The sequence below is a fragment of the Anser brachyrhynchus genome (genome assembly GCF_964034855.1).
Source record: "Anser brachyrhynchus genome assembly, chromosome: 1".
Taxonomy (NCBI): domain Eukaryota; kingdom Metazoa; phylum Chordata; class Aves; order Anseriformes; family Anatidae; genus Anser; species Anser brachyrhynchus.
The window spans coordinates 102,871,693-102,893,504 of NC_137694.1; the positions used below are offsets into that span (position 1 = coordinate 102,871,693).

The 21,812-nt window shown below is 46.6% G+C and overlaps 1 protein-coding gene across 8 annotated transcripts; it reads right to left on the reverse strand.

Annotated features, from left to right (window-relative positions):
• Positions 1-59: 59 nt before the first annotated feature.
• Positions 60-21,645, reverse strand: CHD4 (chromodomain helicase DNA binding protein 4; the record flags this gene model as incomplete). 8 transcript variants are annotated; one of them, XM_080585683.1, is made up of 40 exons in its annotated part: positions 21,512-21,645; positions 20,566-20,727; positions 18,434-18,561; positions 18,056-18,247; positions 17,531-17,649; positions 16,838-17,079; positions 16,627-16,754; positions 16,362-16,497; positions 15,732-15,913; positions 15,361-15,600; positions 14,232-14,435; positions 13,920-14,125; positions 13,508-13,639; positions 13,114-13,210; positions 12,523-12,714; positions 12,224-12,424; positions 11,121-11,258; positions 9,061-9,182; positions 8,774-8,947; positions 8,295-8,436; positions 7,706-7,837; positions 7,481-7,598; positions 7,145-7,269; positions 6,612-6,849; positions 6,266-6,438; positions 5,929-6,109; positions 5,741-5,827; positions 5,486-5,571; positions 5,272-5,405; positions 4,660-4,804; positions 4,313-4,478; positions 3,829-3,938; positions 3,484-3,619; positions 3,159-3,236; positions 2,913-3,050; positions 2,712-2,820; positions 2,256-2,388; positions 1,053-1,248; positions 763-938; positions 60-642 (listed from the first exon to the last, which is right to left on the reverse strand). In XM_080585683.1, exons 2-40 carry the CDS (start codon positions 20,660-20,662, stop codon positions 625-627), a joined length of 5,751 nt encoding a protein of 1,916 aa, XP_080441809.1. In that variant the 5' UTR covers positions 20,663-20,727; positions 21,512-21,645. The 8 variants fall into 8 exon arrangements, with proteins under 8 accessions (XP_080441809.1, XP_080441808.1, XP_080441807.1 ...); XM_080585682.1 differs by having other exon boundaries at positions 3,484-3,616; positions 5,486-5,574; XM_080585681.1 differs by having other exon boundaries at positions 5,486-5,574.
• Between the last annotated feature and the right edge of the window lie 167 nt (positions 21,646-21,812).

A 21,812-nucleotide genomic window follows, 5' to 3' on the forward strand; every position in this document is an offset into this window, starting at 1 on the left:
CCACAGAGCGCCTTCCCCACACAGCTTGTTACCCCCCACGCTGTTAAAGGGAAACGAAATAAAATACAAGGAAATTTTATTTTTTTTTTCAGTTTTACCAAGATTTTGCTCTGTTTTTTATGTTTTTTGTTTTGTTGTTGGTGTTTTTTTATTATAGTTATTAGTGGACAAGTCCGGTCAGTTTCTGTATTAAAAAGGATCTTGATGGAGGTAGCTTTGTCTCTGTCCTGGCTTTTTTTTTTTTGCTTGGTCTCACCTGTGCACTCGTCTCAGTAAACAAACGCGAAATAAAATTAGAAAACAAAAAAAATTAACTGGAATCCCAGGCCAAGGCAGCGAGCAATGTAGCCAGGCTCTCCGTGTAACAGACGTGGCGCTGCGGCCTCCAGTCACTATGTACAGAGTCCATCATATGTCCCCCTCTCTCCTCAGCACACTCCTTGCTCCAACGGGCTGGCTGCAGCGGAAGGAGTCTCTCCTCCTCCCCGAGACCTGCACAGCAGCTTCCATGGAGGGAAACAGCACCCAGTCAGGAATGTCAGGCAGAGGGGTAGAGTGTGAAGGGGTAGGGGAGGGAGGGTCACTTCAGCTCGGCCGAAAGATTAACAGCACTGGGCTGGGGGCTCACTGCTGCTGGGCCACCTGTAGGACCAGAGAACACGACCTGAATCAATACTATCATATTATACCATCAACACATCCCTAACCAGGGCTGTTTCCACCCCTAGACAGGCCTGCTTAGGGATGAGCAAGGGTACGTACTTGTTGAGGAGGGGGCGGTGGAGGGGGCTCACTGCTGCGGTTGGCCAATCTGCTCAGGATATTGCGCTCCGACATCTGGAGGCGCACAGCCACAGGTGGGATGCGGGCAATAGTGGCTGGCAAACGAGTTACATCTGCCTTCATGTCACTCAAAAGCTCCTCCAGCTGCTTCAGAACTGGAAGATAAACGGACACATTCAGGGGAGGAAAGCAGAGGTGCTGCACAGGACAGAGACAGGAGGGGGCAGCGATGCTAAACATCTCCACTCTTGCTTAGCACACACAATCACCTTTGTGCAGCACAGCATTGGCTGGTTTATTCCCAGCCATCGACTCCTTGGATAGATGCTGGTGGCTCTCAGCCAGACACTCCACCTCCGCAAATCGTGTGTTCAGAGCCATTGAGGGGTGAGATGGGTCTTCTGACATGTTCAGATAGGCAGCTCGTCGCAACTGCTCCTCAATCACCAGTGCTTGCTCCAGGAGCTGCAAGACAGGGTAGTAATGAGAAGTCTTCCAGCAGTTGCTGGAAAAGCAGCCTGTTCGCACCACCCCTCAGTCTGCTCTTGATCTAGTTCTCTACTGCTTCATAAGATGAGATTCTGCACCCGAGACCCCTTTCACCAGCTTCTGTTTATCTTTGAGTAAGGCCTAAAACACCACAAAACAATGAAGAGCTCCATTAAGCCAGACCAGGTACACAGGAAAACCAGGCTATGTATGTCTAGTCTAATAAGACTACTACAAACTCAAATTCTTATTCCTCTGCTAAGATGGCTCAGATTTTTAAAGGCTTTTTGAGGACCAAGTTACTTGCTCATTCACTCTTTCTGCATGGAGCATTTGGGATAAAGCTTTTCCTTAGAACCTGAGTGAGAAGTATCCTATGCTATGTACAGAAAGTGTTTAAAGAACAGTTCAGCATATCAGGGACATTTGGAGAAATTAATTTGAATACTATTACAGCAGAGCTGATCAGCCAGACTATATCAAATTAATGTTTAGTTCCAAGATTCGGAATTACATGGCCTAATCTGTGTCGGTCTTAACTTCCAGAGCTAAATGGTAGTCACTCCCAAGTAGGTTTGGACAAACCGAAAGCTACTCTTTCACCAATATAATGTTATTCAACTTTTCTAAATTCTGCTTAGGTATATGGAATGGTTTGTAGCACATCAGGCAGAACTTGTGGTGGGAACAGCTGCTTGAACCTTCAGCCTCCTACATGCCAGTTGAAGCAACATTGGGAGGAGGGGGAAGCGGAGAGTGCACTGAACCAAGTTCCTCAACACCACTTCAAAAGAAAAGGACTCCTATCATGACACTACTACATGATTTTGGTAACTTTTTTTTTTAAATAAAAGGCACTACAGAAACCTTCCCTTCAGTGAAAAAAGTAAAAATCAAAACATCAAGCTCAACAAGGCAATCATCTTGTTCTTAAAGGCCCATCCAGCTGAAAGGCACTTGTCACACTGAAGAGAGCACCTTACCTTAAATCTCCTTGCCAAGAACTTGTTCTTTATTTCCAGGAAGTTACCCCTGTTCATCTCACCCTTGAAGGGCTCATTGAGGATGGCGTAACGTGGATCATTCTGAATATCTTGCCAACGGGCATAGCCATGACTGAGATGGGATGAGCTCAGGCAAACAAAGGCAGTGAGAACAAGGGAATATGCAGCTCAGGCAGACACAGTTCTCAAGAGGAGGTGGGGGAAAAGGGGTTGCAGAGAGGGGAGGAGCAGGAGCCAAGGAAAAGGAATGAGAACTATGTCCTACTAAATCTTAACTGTGCTGACAAGAAAACCCTCCTCCCACCATCACTTTCACTCTGGTGAAAGAAGATAAAAACACTCACTGAATGTACTGCAGTCAGACCTGAGACGGTCACCTTCACAGGAATAGTTTATGTACAAGGGGAGAGAACTGGTCTATCAGGGTAAGGATACTTGATAATTCCAGCAAGGAGCCAGTAGTCATGACGCCGATGCCATATCTCATAGGTCTTCTTTGTGACAGTTGCAGCCCGCTCTTCATTCTGCCACAGGGAGTGTAATTCTGGAAAGGCAAGATACACAAAAATAATTGAAAGTTATTTCACGAAAACAAGTAGTACCTTATACTTCCAGGTATATAAAGATGTCTGGTACCTGTGAAGCCACCATCAGCTATGTTGAACATGAACCGTTGCTTTACTGCCTTCTTGTGCCTTTCATCTACTGACTCTTTCAGCATCTCCCCATTCTGCAGCATCACCACATCTCTCTTATCATCCTCCTTTTTCTCATCTGTACACACAGGAAGTCATTAGAAAGAACATAGACAACAAGGCAAGTTGAACCCACAATGAATCCTTGCAAAAGATAGACTCAGGAAGAGGATGGAACATGACTCACCTTTCTCATCCAAGGTGATTATAGGAGGTTCAGGAGTATTCTCAATAGGTGCTCTGTCTTCCACTTTCTCCACATCAGCTGCAGGAGAAAAGGGGAACACAAAATGTAGCTGGCAAGTACAAGGCTTTATTCCTGAATCTGTGAAACTTAAAACTGCTCCCTGACTCCCTGTTCGAAGTCCTGGAATTGTCCCCCACTGATTATGTCTGTTTCTGTAGGGTGCAATATTAGGGCAGAGAAGATGCAGCTTTAGGAAGACATTTGTATGTTTGTTTGTTTTAGTGCATGTTATGTTGAAGGTATTAAACAACCTCTCTAGAAATACCTTTGCTTTCAACTTCCATTGGCTCATCTGGTCTTTCCTTCACCTCCGGTTCCTCTACTTTTTTCTCTTCTGCTTCTGTGGGATTCGCTGGGGATTTTGCTTCCTGTGGTGGTGTCTCCACAGGCTGGGCACACTGCTGAGGACAAGTCATTGAGAAGTGAGACAAAGCAGCACATGGAAACAGAATACAGTCAAATCAGTTTTGAAAGTAAAGATGCACAAAACTGCTAGGCCAACTCTGAGGACCTAAGAGTTATCTTTAAGCATTGTTCCAAGAACTGTAAGCGTGGGCAGAAGTAGAGACATTTGCAATTGCATGAGGCAAACAAGCAACACAACACCCACCTCCATAGGGACCTCTGTTTCCGTAGCAGAGGTACTAAGCTCTTTCTCTGGTTCAGCTGACTCTCCTTGCTCCTTGGTACTGGCTCCTTCTTCCACCTTCACTCCCTCTTCTGTATATTCCCCATCCCACAGCAGCACAGCAGAAAAGAGAAGGAAAAAAAGCCATCAGTAAGGTCTTTCCTTCATTGTAACCAAACACACATCTCCTTCACTCCTGGAGATTATGCCCAAACAAACGGGACCAATAACACCCAAGATGAAACCACATTCCACAAACACAGGACTTCTCACTTATATCTGTTCATCCAAGGAAAGCTAGTGTCCTCTCTTGCCTTTAAGGGTTTGCAAATATATTTGGCAGCCCTCCTAACACGAGAGGTAAGTTGATCTGTGTCCACCCCCAAGCCCCACCACCACAGCTCCGGTGAGGGGAAGAGCCAGGATGAGGTCAGGACACAGGATTTCACAAGGGGGAAGCTCTCACCAGGTGGAGGGACAGGGGCAGGTGTATTTGGCTGTGTATCCCCTGGTGTTGAAGGGGTTGGAGTTTTGGGAGAGGGGGAGCTTGGCTGTGAAAGTTTCTTGTTCTCCTCTATCTCTGCCAATTCTGGCATACTCCAGCGGCCATTCACATGCTCAAATTCCTGCACCTGCAAGAGAAGGAGAGAAAGACATCACAGGAAGAGTCATACAAAACTTGTCCTCAAACTAGCAGAGACAGATCACTCAACACGAAGAAATAGGTGGGGAAGAAGAGAACTCAGTAGCTCAGCACCCCAGTAACTAGAAGCTGTATGGAGAGAAAAGGCTACCGTGCTCTCAGGCACCTACCTTTTTGCGTATAAGTGACATGACCCCAATGCGAGTAAGCACATGCTGTCGAGAAAGACCTTCCCGAGGGACCCCATCTGCAAAGGTCTCTGCACCATCAGCTCCAGGTTCACACAAATGGCGCATGAACAGTGAGACATAGGCCCTAGAGCAGTTAAAAGACAAGTAATTTAGACCACAAAACAGGTTAGCTGGAGATACATCAGACCCCTTCCCAGACAATGGAAGTCACTCCAAGCATTCTAAACCATCATGACTGACAATTTCTGAGGTTCCAGGCCCCCTTCAAGAGAGTTTCCTTACAGAACTGTTACATTCACAGAGGACACAGCTGACTTAATGTTAAGCCAGAAGCAACTGTAAGCCTGGAAAGAACTTGGAAGGTATTATTATGTGCTTGCCTGGCTATGCAAGCATTTGATTTTGGTGACTGATGAATTGAGTCCAAGGAAGAGAACTAGGAGCAATACCCTAGTCTCCCCCAGGTCCTAGTCTCTCCTCATTGCCCCCCGCAAAGGACAAACTAATATTTTACAAAAAGGCCAGAAGAGGGCCATTTTTCATTCTTCCTCAAAGGGGCTAAATGTTGCAATCCCTGCCTAATGCACTTACTTGAATTCTTTCTCTGACTTGCCCCGGAGGTCCCGAACAAGCCATTGAGTGGTGAATGCATCCTGAGGTGGCATTCCATAGCGCATGATAGCATTAAGGAAGGCTTTCCGCTGGCGGGCATTGAAACCCAAGACCTAGAATGAAGGAAAGATGGATATGGAAACAGCCATATAGAAGCAGCTAGAATTTAAAGACCTATCCTGCTGCTACTTACCTCGATGTTCCCTCCTACACGGGCAAGTAAAGGAGGCAGGGGCTTATCCTTATCATTTCTCAGGCCTTTGCGGCTAGGCCGACGAGCTGCTGAAGAGAGAAACGCAGCTAAGGAGGAGAGACAATGCACAGCATATTGTTGCGTGAATACTTCCCTTACAGAAGGGCACCACAAAGTGTACCAAGCATCCAAAGTCCCAGCTGTTACTACATGCAGAGAAAGTGACCCAGGAACTCTGGCTTCACCAGAACTTACCTTCAGACCTCTCATCAAAGTCCTCATCTCCTTCTTCAGAAGCAACTGAATAGTCTGACTGATTATCTGACTGGTCATCCTGCCAGTCTGAAAGAAAAACAGCACGTGAGCCTGAGACGCTACTCCGTTACTCTCCCAGTAACATATACTTACACCCATTTCCCCCAGGTTCCTGTGGATTTTTGTACCTCTATCCTCCTGAGAGCCATCATTGTAGTTAACTTGCTTGCGAATACGTTTGCCCTTGCCCAGATTCCTGGCCAGATCCTCCTGTTGCTGCTCGTAATGGTGACGGAGCAGTTTCTCCCAGTAATCGGGATCCACTGATTCCTCCTGCTTTATGATCTCCCGTTCAACCTCTTCTTCCTCCTGCCACACAGAGGTACAACTAAGAGCCTTATGTTACATATCCCAACTGCCTGAGTAGATTTATGCCTACTTGCCCTTAAAAGCAGAGCTTGATTTACTTAACTGATCTTATACAATTCACCAGAAGACCCTAGCTGATATCCACCTCATACTCACCCCCATCTCCTCTTCACGAACTACATACTGGGCCACTTTGAAGGAGCTGAGATACTCATTCATGCCCTGAAGTTCTGTGTCTTCTGTTTCATCCTGGTTCCGATCCAACAGGCGCTCAATTGCTTTGTCATCGTAGTGGATAACACTGCTGTCCTCACCTTCTTTGTTATCCCCTGAGGGAGAAGCACAGACAGACATCTGCTATGTGGATCTCAAGGGACTATGAGAGGATATGGCACCCTAGACCTCTTTGTAGAGCTCTGATCAGTACTGTGCCTACAGTTACTAGCTAGGCTAAGGATTCAGTCCTTCCCCACCTCCTTCAGTTCTACTTTCAGGCACTCACCACCCTCAGTTGCCTCATCCTTGAAGAGCTCTTCAGTGCCAAATTTGAGAATGTCATCAAGTTCCTGTTTTGACATGGAGCCTGTCTTGGAGCCCAATCCTGGTCTCACCACCAGATGAGTTAACATCATTTTCTTCTTGGCCACCTGAGTGATACGTTCCTCCACTGAGGCCCTTGTCACAAAGCGGTATATCATCACTTTCTTGTTCTGTCCAATTCTATGTGCACGACTGAAGGCCTGGAAGAGGGAGACACTCAGAACAGTCTAGAGCAACACAAGCAGTTGCCTGCTACACCCCACCTACCTCCGCAAGTTTCCCAGTTGCCTTCATGTTTGCTCTTAACATTAGTTAAGACATGCCCTGGAAGAATCCTCTGCTTGTTCACTTTCCACCTCCACCCATCCTCACTGCTCTAATTTTGCATGTTTCTAGAAGGGAAGTCACCACAAACTCCTTCACTCCCTCTGATGCTTTCACTTCCCTTCTTCCTCACAAAGACTCCATATAGTGAGTAGTCTCATTCAAACTCACCTGGATATCGTTGTGGGGGTTCCAGTCTGAATCATAAATAATCACAGTATCTGCTGTGGCCAAGTTAATACCAAGACCCCCAGCTCGAGTTGAAAGCAGAAAGCAGAACTGCTGAGCACCAGGAGCTTGGAAAAAAAAGAAGAGAACAGAAGTAATCAAGGAAGAGCACATTACTCAAACAAGGATTTTACCATCTCAGGGGAATCACTACCAGTTTAAGATTCCAAGAGAGCAACAGAAGACTCGGGCCACTATCAACAATCCCATATTGAACACTAAGCACATACAAAGCAAGAAATTTAATTTTGTACATAAAATACAGAGGAGAATTCTTACCATTGAAGCGATCGATAGCCTCTTGACGCATATTGCCTGTGATTCCTCCATCAATCCGCTCATATTTGTATCCTTCATGTTCTAGGAAGTCTTCCAAAAGGTCTAACATTTTAGTCATCTGCATATCAAAAATCACCACAAAAAAATTGAGGGACAAGGGGATACCAGAACAGGCTCCTTTCCTCAGGAACAGAAGTCCCAGCTTTAAGGTTTTCCCTCACATACCTGAGAGAATATGAGCACCCTGTGACCTCCTTCCTTGAGATTCTTTAACATCTTCTGGAGCAGCAACAGCTTTCCAGATGCTCGAATAAGAGCACTACCATCATACATGCCATTTGGCATCTTTGGAGCTTCCTAAAAAGAAAAAAAAAGTGAGGGGTAAGAGAAGAAAACTGCTTCTGCTTGATATTAGTCCCTAGCTGTGTTCTTCAGATGCTGACTCACGTCTAGTCATTTAACTCAGTAAAACCACAATGCATAGCATTACTTATACAAAACATCAGTGCCAGCCTGTGCTACTTATTTTGCAATTTAACTCCTAGATCCCTTCTTCTTTCTGACTCAGTCCCTACTCTGTCTCCCTCATCCTGTGTGAATCAAAAGATGTTCCTACTTCTCAATAAAGATACCGGAAAAGGAGAGGCCTTCCAGTATGTGATGTTTACATAAAGGCAGAAATATACAAGATGGGGAAAAAAAGCACAAGAATGAAAAGGGAATCCCTCCATACTTGCCATGGAGCTCACGGTCTCCCTGGTAACAGCCAGCAGGGAATTTGCTTATATAAGAGTAAGTCAGCAACTGGACATACCATAGCAGCCACAGGAAAGAGGTAGGGGTGGTTGCAGCACTTCTTCAGATCCATAACAACGTTCAGCAAGGAAACTTGGTTACCACCACCACGTGCATTCAGTGCCTCAAAGTTCCTTGTCAAAATGTATTTATAGTATTTCCTGAAAAGGGAAAAAAATATATACATATAGACACACACACACGCCCCAGGCACCCCTCATGAGAGCAACATACTCTTTTGTTAACTTCTGTACAGCTCCTGGCACTACCTGGCAACTACCTAGGCTCTGCCAGTGGCAGTTACTATCCTTTTAACCCTTACATCAGACCACAGGACTATTCCTCCCCTCAACTACAGCAGCAGCAGGAAATTTTCCTCCTATCCGCTGTGCAGAAAGCTCTACAGTGAGGCTAAGGCTGTTTCAGCAGCTTCTTTGGAACTGCAGAACAGAGCAACAGTAGTTCCACAGCAAACGCTCCATCCATCCCCACACTCACTTCTGCATGGGGCTCAACTCCACTCTGACAATAAGTTCTGTCTTAGATGGCATGTTCTTGAAAACGTCAGCTTTGAGACGCCTCAGCATATGTGGGCCCAGCATGTCATGCAGCTTCTTAATCTGATCTTCCTTGGCTATATCCGCAAACTCTTCTAAGAAGCCCTCCAAGTTACTGCAGAGAAACAGACATTCAGCAAAATCCACAAAGGAAAAAGCAAAAAAAAAGGGGGGGATAGGAGTTTGAAGACAAGCAGGCTTTGCCTGGACTTGCACTGCAAGACATACTGGAATCTCTCTGGTGTCAGGAAGTTCAGCAGGTGGAACAGTTCTTCCAGGTTGTTCTGCAGGGGAGTTCCTGTAAGCAGCAGCTTATGCTGGAGTGAATAACCGTTCAGCACACGGAAGAACTGGAAAAGCAGGGAAGGAAGAGGGAGAGACACAAAGACTTAAGTCACAATCCTACAAAAAAAAAGTCCTAGAAAAAAGAACAAGCTAGAATCTGATTTAGATCGTATCAGCTGTTTGGATAAGATCTCCAAGTAGCTCTCATTCCAGTCAGGGCCACTAGACTGATCTTATTTGGATCACTCTTCTGCATAACAAATGACTGCAGCAAGTCCTACAAGCCATCAGGTGCTAGAAAGTTTCCCTTGCTTTTTTAAGTTACAAGCTTTCAGACCACCAATCTTTTCCAGACTGCTATACTACGTACTTTTTCCTCTAAATTAGCGTTCTACATTCTTACTTCTCTGCCTCGAGACTTCTAGAAATAACTAAGTCAGTCTTCCTATTCATATCAATCCTGGCAGCATTCCAGAGTTCTGAACAAGCAGAGGAGAAAGAGCTAAGGGTTTGCCAATGTGCCTTTAAAGTAATTTGTGCTGGTATTCACAACAATGAAGTAATTCCAGACAGAACTAGTGAGCAGGTAAGGTTCTGAACTGAAAAGCACAAGTATATAGTGTTTGCTAGCACAAATTGACAAAGCAGTAATTTATGAACTTGGCCATTTGTTTGCTCGTTTTAAACTTAACATGATACAGCATCAAACAGTGTGAGAGTAGCTTGTACTAGGTGGCAAACAAAATCAAAAGAAATACCACCACTCATTTTGGTTACCATACCAGAAGGATTCCTTTCTTGGAATCAAATACGGAAGTTACTCATATCTGCAAAAGATACCCTTTGGTAGGTAAACACCACCACCTGTCAAAAAAGCTGATCTGTCTTGCATCCAAACACCTAAAGCTGTCCTTAAGGGACAGGAAACCAATCTAGAAAAAGGTAGACTTAATGGTCTTGGTGGATAACCAATTGCAACTTAGTCATAGTGAAGCCTTGAGACTTAATATTCTCTTTCAGTTCATGAGTATGAATAGTAAGTGTTCTTTACCATTTCCAATAATTTCAGTTCTAAGCACAGAACAACATCCAGTTTTAGGGCCTACAATCAAACATGATCTGGAAACTGGATATCAAGCACAGCTGTGATATATTAGAAAGATACCTCACACTTGGATCTGAAAAGCTAAAACTTTTTTTCTTTAAACAAAGAAGTAACTTTCTCTTACAGTCTGCAAGAACCTATAAAACCAGATTTCCAGTAACAGTTGTTTTTAGTGTACTAAGCCCTAGAATCCAGCTGAAGACAGACAAATCAATACCAGAATTAAAGCACAAGGGCTTAGGGAGGGGCTGGATTAAGAAAGTACAGTCAATTCAACTGAATTAAAACAAGCTTAGTTAAGGTGCAGCCTTGTATGAAAGCAGCTGTATGGCTTTCAGCATTTGCCCAGGCATTGTTGAACACCCCTGGCCACCTCTCCCATTTCTATAACATCTGATTAGCTCTGCTACAAAGCTCGATGAATGCAGAGACCAAGACTACTCTGGAAGCAGGACGATTGTACTCACGAAGCTTGTTTTACACTCAATATGGTAAACCCTTTCAGAATAGAGCTGTTGCAGGTATATGATCTGCTTCCAGAGAAGCCTGTTTTTAAGAAAAAACATCCAGGTTTTGCGTGTGTTTGTTGTCTTTTTTTAAAACATCCAGTTGTTTTTTTTTAGTTTTCCAGTATATACCAATTGCCTACTCAACCAGAAAGGAAACTGTTTTAATGAATGAGACATGACAAGTGAAATTGTTACCAGTTATAATCAAAATGAAGGTTGATCCCCCCACCCCTCCCCGCCTTTAAGATAATGCATCAAATTTGCTGTCAAACATATGACTAAGAGCTGGCAGACAAACTTACTTGCTTAGGAACAGCAATCTATTCTTCTGAACAATCTCTGCAACACATGTCATGCCTATAAACCTTATTACCTATGCTTTTCTGTACCTTAGACTGATTGTTCTTCAGTCGGTGAGCTTCATCCACAATGAGACAGGCCCAGTCAATAGACCCTAGTATGGCCATATCAATTGTGATCAGTTCATAGGAGGTGAGAAGCACGTGGAACTTCACAGCAGCTTCCTTCTGCAAAGGAAAACGAGGGACATGATAATGAGATAAGGGAATGCCCCAAGACAAAGGGGATGCAGGGTCTCTCCAAGCTGTTCCAACAAGCCATGGTTGAACTGTGAAAAATGGTTTTGACACGCTGTTTCCTGTCAACAGATTCAAAATACTACCCAAGCATTCCAGTTCTTCAAACCCCTATTACTTGTTTTACTCAAGTAAGTCTCCTCAACCCCATTGTTACTTACTACTTATGGACAGTAACCAAGTCTTGAAACAAGTTTACAAATAAGCAGTGAATAGAGGAATGTTATGGAAAGATCTGGTGATATGTAGCTCATTAAAAAGTTAAGACTTAGATAAATAGCTTATCAGAAAAATTTAAATTTGTTAGTACTTTGTGCAGATAAACTTCAAGGGAACTGAAACCAAGGAGTCCTATTTAACTCTGCCACTGGGAAAACTTTTCCTAGTAAAAAAAAAGCTGGTAGCTAGACTAAAATTCTATTAAAAAACAGCCACCTATATCAGGATCTTCCTTCCTATCTGGGCACAGGACGCAACTTCTCGGATGTCTAGATGTGGCTTTACCACCAGCCAGTTCCTCATACAGACTTAAGGAGGAAGAGTCAAATTGATGCAGGTTGGCAATTCTGACATTGACTTAGATCTGTAGGAAGTATGATATACAACTTCACAGATTAAGCAGAAGAATAAAAAGGCTTGCCTATAGCCAGTATTGCTTTAGCCAACACCCTTTTTCTTCAGTGCTGTATGGTTCAGACCGGTAAGTGCTTAGAACAGTCTAGAAAACGAGTCTAACTAAATACCCAGTAGCCATCGATTTGTAGTTATTTCCCCTGCAAAGCTAGAAGTATAGTCAGTTCCCAGGGATTTCAGAATATCTGAATCTTGGCTGCTGAAAGCCAGTCTAGTGCATCTCTTCTTCCAGCTCAGGCTTGCAATACAGCAGAGTTCTGTACCTTCATTCTGGATGCTTTTTTGCCTCCACGTATGGCATTATCCTCAAAAGTGAACTCATTCTCACGGATGATGGCCCGGCTGTCTTTGTCCCCAACATAGGTCACTACATACATATCTGGTGCCCACATCTCAAATTCTCGTTCCCAGTTGATGATAGTGGAGAGTGGGGCACTCACCAAGAAGGGTCCCTTTGAGTGGCCCTATGAACAGAATCAGTAAGACCATTAGATGAATGCATCCACTCACTCAAGCAGCATCTTCCTGGGTAGTGTTCTCCCAGCTATGTTTTGCCTCTCACCTCTTTGTATAAGGAATATAGGAACACAGCTGTCTGCACAGTCTTTCCCAGACCCATTTCATCTGCCAAGATTGTATCTGTGCCCTGAGCCCAAGAGAAACGCAGCCAGTTCAGTCCTTCCAGTTGGTATGGATGCAAGGTACCCCCTGTTACATCAAGGTACTCAGGTTGCCGGTCATATTTCACTGTTGGCTACAGCAGAAAGAAGGAAGAGTTGAGATTTACCTTAGCAATACAATTACCAAGAGTTCTTTCCTAGTCAATACATATTCCCTAGTGTAGATGAGACTCCATTAAAAACCACCAGATTAAGTCCAGTACTAAATCCCCAAAGAGCCAGAAGGTGTCCATCAACCCGCCCATTTTTTTTTTTTTAAACAAGCTCTTTCTACCAATAGCCAGCCAGTCTGTTTCCAGTTTAGAAAAGCTAGGCCTTTGTCTGAAGGTTGTATGAATCCATTTACTTTTTAGGCCTGGAAGGAATTATAAGCCTTGTGTTTGTCCCCTTTGGTTGCCCATTTACCAAGCCCCGGCCCCACTCGAAATAACCAGCTCCATCAGATGGCACCAAAGCAGTAAACAGTAACTTACATCTACCGTGGGAGTTTCAGGGGGCCTTTCCAGTTTCCGCATCTTCACTTTCTTTAGCTTCTTACCAGGCCTTCCCTCTTCACCCCTCATCAGCTCCCTATGCAGAGACAGTCCCAAGAATATGCAAGTTTAATGGCTTTTGTAATAGTCCAAGGGAAAACTATCACAAAGAACAGGGGGGCAATCAGGTAACTCAAATATGATCAAGAGAACAAAGTTGGAACCTTCATGAACTGATGGAGAGGTATAAGGTTCCTGCCCAAAGGAATAAGGAGACAGCAACACAAAGATGTTTCTTTGCTATCTCCATATATGCAGCCAGTGCTAGGTAATGACATACTCAAATACTTTCTGTTGAGATAGAGGAACGTGACCTCTAGATATTTTCTCCTACCTGTGATTCCAGTAGGCTTGCTTGTAAAGGTCATAATCTTGGATATCCACATCCTCGCTTTCCCATGATGCCTGGTCGTAGGGCAGGTCTCTCCATTTAATCAAATAGTGGACATTCCCCTTCTTATCCACACTGAGGGAGAAACCAGTAAGTCTTAAGCACAGTGAAAAGACAGCATTCACTCAATCCACTCAAGTGGGAGAGAAGAAAAGGATCCCTTAATGAAGCAACAGAAACACAAGAACAATGTTTGTCATATAAACAAAAGAACTCCCATTTTTCCCCCTCATTCACAATGCAGCTTAGCTCATCAGTTCTCCCTTAACCCTAAGGCATTTGTTGAAAATCCTCCTGCTCTTCCACAGGGACAGGTATTTAAATGAGAGTAATTTGTCTTTGCTTCCTTCCCTACCTATGATTAAGGATTCTATGGATCATCATCCACTCCGGCTTGATCCCATATCGGTAGAAGCGCTCCTCCATTTCAGCATATTTGGGGTCCTTGTTCTTTCTCTTTCGACTTTTCTCCTCTTCACCTCCGAAGTCCCCTGAGGGTGGCTCATCCATATCATTCTTGCGTTGGTAATTCCTAAACATGACTTGACAGTGCAGCTCCAGCTGGAGTCAGGACAAAGAGTTAAAAGATCATAAGTATCTCTCCCCCTCAACTACCCACAGAAATAACCTTATCATAAGGGTGGATAGCTAAGAGTCTTAAACTCACCTGCAACTCTGACACCCAAGAGCAGTGCCAGTAGGACATGCCCTGCCATTTGACAAAGAACTGCCTTTCAGGCCGACCCTCCAGAGGCTTAGGAGGAGGAGCATTAGGGTCTGCATCAGGTGGACGTGGTGGTGGGGGACCAACTGGGGGCTGACCCCATTTCCAGATCAAGATCTTCTGCACCTTTCCTTTCAAAGCAGGGCACTAAAAAGTTAGACAGATTATTATATCAGACTGCAAGTATTCTAACCACAAGTGCTGAGGAGTAGAGGGTGTTCAAAGCATCACAGTTCTCCTCCTTAGTTATAGCTTTACTACACAGGTGGAGTTTGCTCTTTGGGCTTGGAAGCTTTTATCCTCTTATTTCCAGCATTTCCCTGAGCTTTCTCTAGTTTGTCTTCCCTCCCCTCCCAACCAAGACTGGGGAATCCAATTCAGTATCTTAATTTAGTTGTCTCCCCAGGGCACAAAAAAAAAAATCAGAAGTTCCACATGAAATACACAAATTACTGGGCTTAATGTCAGTCCATCCAACCAGAACTCCAATGTACAGAAAATGTTTTTCTGTGGAACTATCAGCCCAGTATAGGGATATACCCTGAAGCAGATTCTATTTTGTTCGTTATCTTTGAAGTCCTCATCACTTACTGAAAGCATCTAATGCCATTTATAATACTTCATTTCAGTAACATCTTGCAACAGTGTGAAACTTCTGACCATCTACTAAGAGAGGGCTTGGCATTACAGAGCCTGCAGTACAAAATCTTTTTTGCTCAGTATCAGCTTAAAATATTTAAGTGCTGAATTTGCTTGCACTCATATTGCTGCTTTTACATACACACAGGGCCCAAGAAAACAGCTTTGGCATCCTGGACCCAAGACTGCTCAACTACTTCACACATGGGCAAACCTCATGAAACTCAATTGCTGTAATCCTGTACTTCCTGCTCTCTAGAGTAAAAACAACCAAGCTACATCCAACCATAGAGATCCAGACCTCAGCAAACTATGACAAAAATGTAATAGCCTTCTCTGAGGACCTAGCATTTCCAGGAAAATGTGATGTTCAAAAAGGGAACAGATCCATCTGCTCTTTTAGCAACAGGAGAGTGGTATAGCAGAAACTTACAGTGCAGCGAGGACACAGCCACTCCCCATTGGGAATCTCTGGCAATGGGGGATTCAGACAGTGGATGTGATAGGACGAAGGACAAGCATCACAGCATAGCAGCTCTCCTCCATCCTTGCAGACTCTACAGAACTCCATATGATGGTCATCTTCCTCCTCAGCATCCCCCACAATATCTTCCAGGATCTCCTCACCTTCAGAGTTATCCTCCTTTGCTTCCCACTGAATGCCCTCTTTCTCCTACAGGAGTAGGAAATCAGAAAAAAATCAGACTGACGCATTCATGATTATCTTTCGTTAGCGCTGAAGAACAGTATCAAGTCAACTGACCTTCCCCCTTGACAACAAATTCAGAGGAATCCAGTACTCACACAGTGAGGGCAGCTCCATTTGCCCTCTGGGGCTTTCTCCATGTCTGGGTCGAGGCAAACCATGTGGTAGGCACGAGGGCAGGTATCACACAGTATGATTTCTCCTCCCTGCTGGCACACCTCACAGTAGTCCTGGTGATCAGTCTCATAGCCATCCACAGCCACTGTGGAGTCCTCCTCACCTGCAGAGGATGTGGGAAGTTAGAATAGTACAAGGCACAGCAGATACAAGCTTCTTGCAGCAAGGGCTGGTGCTCCCTCAGCACCAACAGACTACACAGTTGCAGAGTGAGTTTTGGATTCTGTATCTCTCTATCCTTGTAATAAACAAGGCAGGGGGGTAAAAACTGAAACAGAAGTGAAACAAAACCACCTGGGACTCCTTCTACCCATGAAATTAAAGGTATAGCTTAGGCCAGGGAAACTCAGCACTATCTGTTCCTCTACCAAAGAGAAAAAGAATTCCTGGACACCTTTTCTTTACTGGAAGTAATATCAGGTCCTTCCTCCATGAAGGATTCTCCTCCCTCAAGTACGCTGATAAGGACCCAAATGCTGCACAGACATTCCTCTCATCTCTCTATACACTTAGCTGCAATTCTGTTTCCAACTGACAGAAAGCAGCAATACCTTTCTTTTTCTTTTTCCCAGCTTTGAGTTTTTTGCGACTGCGACTACTACGGCTGGTAGATCCATCTGAAACAGAGTAGCTGTTGATGCTGGCATCATCAAAGTCTGACTCCACATCCAGATCATCGTCTTCACTCTGAGGTAGGGAAGAAGAAATATGTGCTTCTCAGGCATGCACGCTGGGGACAGCAATCAGACCCAGATCCCAGCATCTCTACCATGTCATAGCTCCTCCTCAGAATATCAAGGAAGGAGGGTCACTTACTGATGATCTCTTACGCTTTGAGCCAAATCCTCCCAGTTTGATTTTCAAAGGTGCCACTTTCTTTGTTTTAGGTTTTTTGATATCAGGAATACGAGGACTGGCCTTTGGCTTCCGCCGGGCATTGGGTCCTGCGAACAGAGGAGCCTGTGAGTCAAAAGGATTACTGCCTTGACATCACTCTCTACCACCCCTGTCCGATTTTTCATCTCACCTTTGCCCTCCTTTGTCTTGGCTTTCCTGAGCGGCACCTCTACAGGGGGCTGCGGCAGCACAGCATCCACGTTTGTCACCATACTCTCCACTACTGCAACAGCTGCAGCTGCAGCAGCTGCCACAGATGCACCTGAACTTCCCTTGAAGGGGTTGTTTGTGCTAAACTCCCTCCATTTGGCTCCCAGTACCATCATCATCTTCGACACAGCTATTTTAGGGTTCTTGGCTGCAATAAGTGGCCTGCATACAGTTAAGGAAGGAAGAGTTACTGAACCAGCCTGAAGTCTAGATGATTCTTTCTCCTCCCATTACCCCCCCCCCTCAGCAGCACTTCTCTCCCAAACTACATTCCTTTCTAATCTCTGATCTCAACAGGCAATGAATCTCTCCACTCCCATCCTTCACACAGTGTGGAGGTAAATGCTCCAGGATTTAGAGATCAAAATGGAATTTAGCACATTAGGGGGAAAAAAGTGGACTAGGAGTAAGGACTTGCATCATTTTCAATCACCGAAAACAAAAGATGTGAACCAATTATTTTAGTGTTGCTTCAGTTTTCGCACTAGGTAGGATGCTAGTGTCTCTAATGTGTCTTGAGGTTCCAAAACCATGAAACCTAGTCAGTCCTTGTCCCATCTTTTTTTTTTCCCCCTTCAGCAGCCCTTCCAAGTGCTACAGGCTTGCAGATCACCTGACAAACTGGCTGAAAGCTTTATAGTTGGTGAGAGTGCGGTAATCCTCTTCTGTGAAGATATGGTCAATATCCTCCATGCCCCAATCCTCTAAGAGCTGAGCAGATGACTTTGGCTCCTGTGCAAAGAGAATCACAGCAACTCTGAGCAAAAGCACATGCTCTACAAAAGAGCTTCCATAAATCTACATTATCATATACCTTTCATCTACAGATGACCCAGTGGGTCAAGACTGGGGGATTTTCACCTCCAGCCCCCCCCTTCACTTGTCACTACCATAGGACACAGCCTCACTAGAACATCAGAGGTGGGAAAAGTCTGCTGATTCAATATACTTTCTAGGTGTGTTTAAGGTAGGAGAGAGGAAGGCATGCAAGATGGGAAAGCATTCAGGTCAGTCAAGTTTAGGAGAGGCAGAAACTGAACCATCCCCACTTCATGCACAGTCACAAACAGCACTGATCCCCAAAATCGGATACACGGAAGCGAGTAACAAGCAGTCTATCAGCAGGGTATCCTCTCACCTTGGAGTCATCATCTTCTTCCTCTTCTTCTTCTTCCTCCTTGCGCTTAGCTTTGTTTTTCTTTTCCTTCTTAGGCCCTAATTTCTTCTTTTTCTTCTTCCCAGGAGTATAGTCACTGCCTTCGCTGTCCGAGCGCAGAACCTCTTCTTCTTCCTCCACAAACTCATTGCCCTCACCAGAGCTGTCCCCCAGCTGGGGAGGGAGGGAGAGAGAAGATCAGGCAGCTGTGAGAAAATACCCTGGATAAGCACTAAATGCCACATTCTCCCCAAGCTCTAGAGGATTTGTACAACGGACTGCTGCTCTAGGTCAACAACAAAGCCAGTCCGCTCATGCCACATATCCATTGAGCATCATCCAAGACATCCTTTTCCTCACCTCCTTCTTCTGACGCTTGCTGAGCTTGGGCACTTTGGGTTCCTTTAGTTTCTTGGGCTTCTTCTTCTTCTTGATTTTGGGTGTTTCAGCTTCAGATAGAAGCTCTTCTTCCGGCTCTTCTTCAGGCTCTGGAGGGGAAACAGTGACGTATAATTTCAACCCCCATCTGTGCACTACACCATAGCCCTCTTCTCACAGACTTCACTTGATTTGTCTAGTTGCTACATACTTACAAATACAGAAGCATTTACAACCTCTTACCCTGTTACAGTTTATAACACATACTACTTAATCATATGGTAAGGAACACATTTTCCTCCCTCCCTTCAACAAGGCCTATTTCCACAGTATTCCTTCTCCAAGCAGAGTTGCACTCAGATCTCAAGGACCAGAAGTTTGCCCTAACTGAATAAGAGGAAAGGGCAGAGAGTAGATGGCCACATCTAAAGGAGTTGAAGTAGTGAATCTATTGGAGAACATGAATAGGATACTGTTTCAGTCCTCAGGTCTCCATAAGATAAGTTACTTAACCTCTTTACCTGGGCAGAGCATCCTACAGCAGCATGCAAAGTACAGTCCAGTACGCCACTACTTGGCCTCCTCCATAGGTAAGCTGCTACTCAGCAGCTCGGTTCTGATTTGGATTTGGCGCAGCTTTCTCCCCCCAGCCCTTCCCTCTATGCCAACAGCTAGCAAGCTCACCCCTTGGGCAGGGCGGTGCAAGCTCCCATCCCCATGGCCTGGCTCCCCGCAGCGGCCTGGCTCCCCGCAGCGGCCTGGCTCCCCGAGGCCCCCGGGGCAGGGGCAGCCCGCTGCTCCTTTGTGGCAGTCTGCAGGAGCAGCCCAGCCATTCGCCCTCCCCTGCCGCCCCGCCCATCGCACACAGCCAGAGTCACTCCTTCTCCCTCCAAGGGAAAATGGCCTCCTGACCACAGGAGCTGGGCAGGATGGAGGAAGCCACAGGTCGAGAGAGCTGCAGCGGTGGGATGAGGTGACGCAGGTAGAGCTCTCAGAATTTGGGGTCCCTGCATCCCTGACACACTGCCAGCCAATTAGTTATCTGTTCACTCGCACGGTCCTGCAACACCAGTTCCTTCAGAGATTCCACATCTTCCTTTCCTGCTAGTTCCGATTTAGAGCCTCTAGTGTCCCATCCCTTCCAATGCATCTCCTAAAGCTCTTAAGTTTGCAATGATTTTAAGTTTTTCTTCACCAAGATTTTCCTTACAAGGCTTACTGACAATCTTCCCCCTACCTAAGATTTTAGCGGGACCAGAAGGCACCTAGAGTCAAACCTCAAGAGAAAAAGCCAAGCAAACAAAAAAGCCAAGAAGCCCTTAACATCACTTTCCCTTTCCAGATGCAACATTTTCTCATATGATACTACAACAACGCTACAGCATGACCTGGTAAGAAAAGTCAAACTTGTCTTACAGTCCAGCACATTAGGATACGCGTTCCATTTTACAAGGAAGCAGAGAATCCAGATGTTTATGGACTTGCTCCATGGACATGCAGCGATACCACCAGAAACAGAAGAGTACCCAGGGCTCTAACTCCAGTCTGATGTTGATGAGGATGCAAGCAAGAGGGAAAAGGCAAGGTACAAAGACTACAAGAAAAGCAAAGGTGAGCAGACAGCACAGAGCAAGAACCACAAGAAGCCTCAATAATTGGGTGTGGTGAAGAAAAAGTGGGTCACGCAACAGCCCAGGGCAGTTGGCTCTGGACGTCAGCAGGTCTGAGATCCCTGATGAAAAAGCCAGACGTTCTGCCCTTTCACATAGTGCCCCCCATTCCCCTCCCCACTCGTGAGAGATGAAACTTGCAGACATTTTCATAGCCTGTCAGAATTGGACACACTGCCTCCACCCCTCACACCTCCTCAAAGCATGCGCCCCTGACAACCCGCGATGTCTCGGAACAAAGTCAGCTCCACCTGACGCGAAGCCACGAGCCTCGCGATTTGAAGTAACCCCAGGATTCTGATATCCAAATCAAAACCGCACGCCTGACTCCTAGTCAAAAATGATACACCCCCCCCCCCCCCCCCGCAGATCACGCGTTTCACATACCCATCGTGAGAGGAGCATTACCCCACTTCACACACGGGCCCTGCAGGCCCTCGATACCTTGGTGCTGGGGGATAGCGTTGTTCAACAGAATCTCCATCTCATCATCATCGCTGCCCCCGGAGCACGGTGAGGGAGATCCAATGCCCGATGCCATGTCCTCCAGACTGGGGGAGGCCCGGGCTTATAGAAGGTGCTGTCTTCTTGCCAGTCAAGCCAGTACTTCATTGAAAAGAAAAAGAGAAAGTTATAGCAGGTACGAACTCTGGTTTTCCAAGCAATAGTGCTACCAAGAGGATCCTTGCGAGAAAGCTTAGCTAGCAACTTCACTGCGTTTGGAGCCTACGGATAACAGAAACGCTGGCAGCAGGTATCAGATCGGAGTCGCGACGAGGCAGGCTTTGAAGGCACTAGACGTTAAACTGAGTCAGCACCTCATCCCCTGCAAGGCAGCCAGAGCAGCTGTCCTAGGGGAACACCCTCCCAGCTCCTGCAGCCCGGAACGACAGCCCTAGGTCATTTCGAACCCCCGGGACCCCGCACAAAAGGTGTCGTCGTCGCCGTCGTCTCGGCGGCGCCCGCAGCCCCGCTCCGCTGCCCGCCGCTCCCGCGCCCCCGCCCGGAGCGGGGCTGCGCGGCGCAGGGCGGGGGTGGCGGGGGGGGGGGGCACGGTCTCTCGGGCGGGGGCGCGGGGCGGGGCGGGGCCGGGGAAGTCCGGCTCGCAGGCAGCGAGGGGCCGCCTCTCCCCGGGGACGGCCGCCGGGGCGGAGGCCGAGCTGCAAGCGGCAGGGCCCGGCGGGGAGGCCACCCCCCCCCCCCCCCGACCCGGTGCTGCGCCGGGAGGGGGAAGGGGGGCGCGTCCTGCGGCCGCCCGTGAGGGGACAGCGCGGCCCCGGGGGTAGCCGCGGACGAGAACCGGCGGAGAGGGGGGCGCCGGCCCGCGTAGGGGAGGCCCCGGGAGGTGGTGGGAGGCTCTGCCCGCCCTCGTCCCCTCCCGGCTCCTCACCCGGCTCCAGACCCCCAGCTCTGCTCCGCTCTGCCGCCGCTGCTGCTGCTGCTGAAGGGAAAATGGCTCCGGCCCCGGCACCGCCTCTTAAAGGGGAAAAAACCCGGCCAGGCCCCGCCCCCTCCCGCCTCCATCCCATAATATGCCCCGGGACCCCGGCAACAGGCTCCGCCTCCATCTCCCCGGCAACCCCCCCCCCAACCGAGACATCCCATAATATTCGTCCTCCCCTCAGAACTTCCCACTCACTGCCCGGCCCGGCATCCCATAATAATACCCCCCCTCCCCGGCTGGAAACATC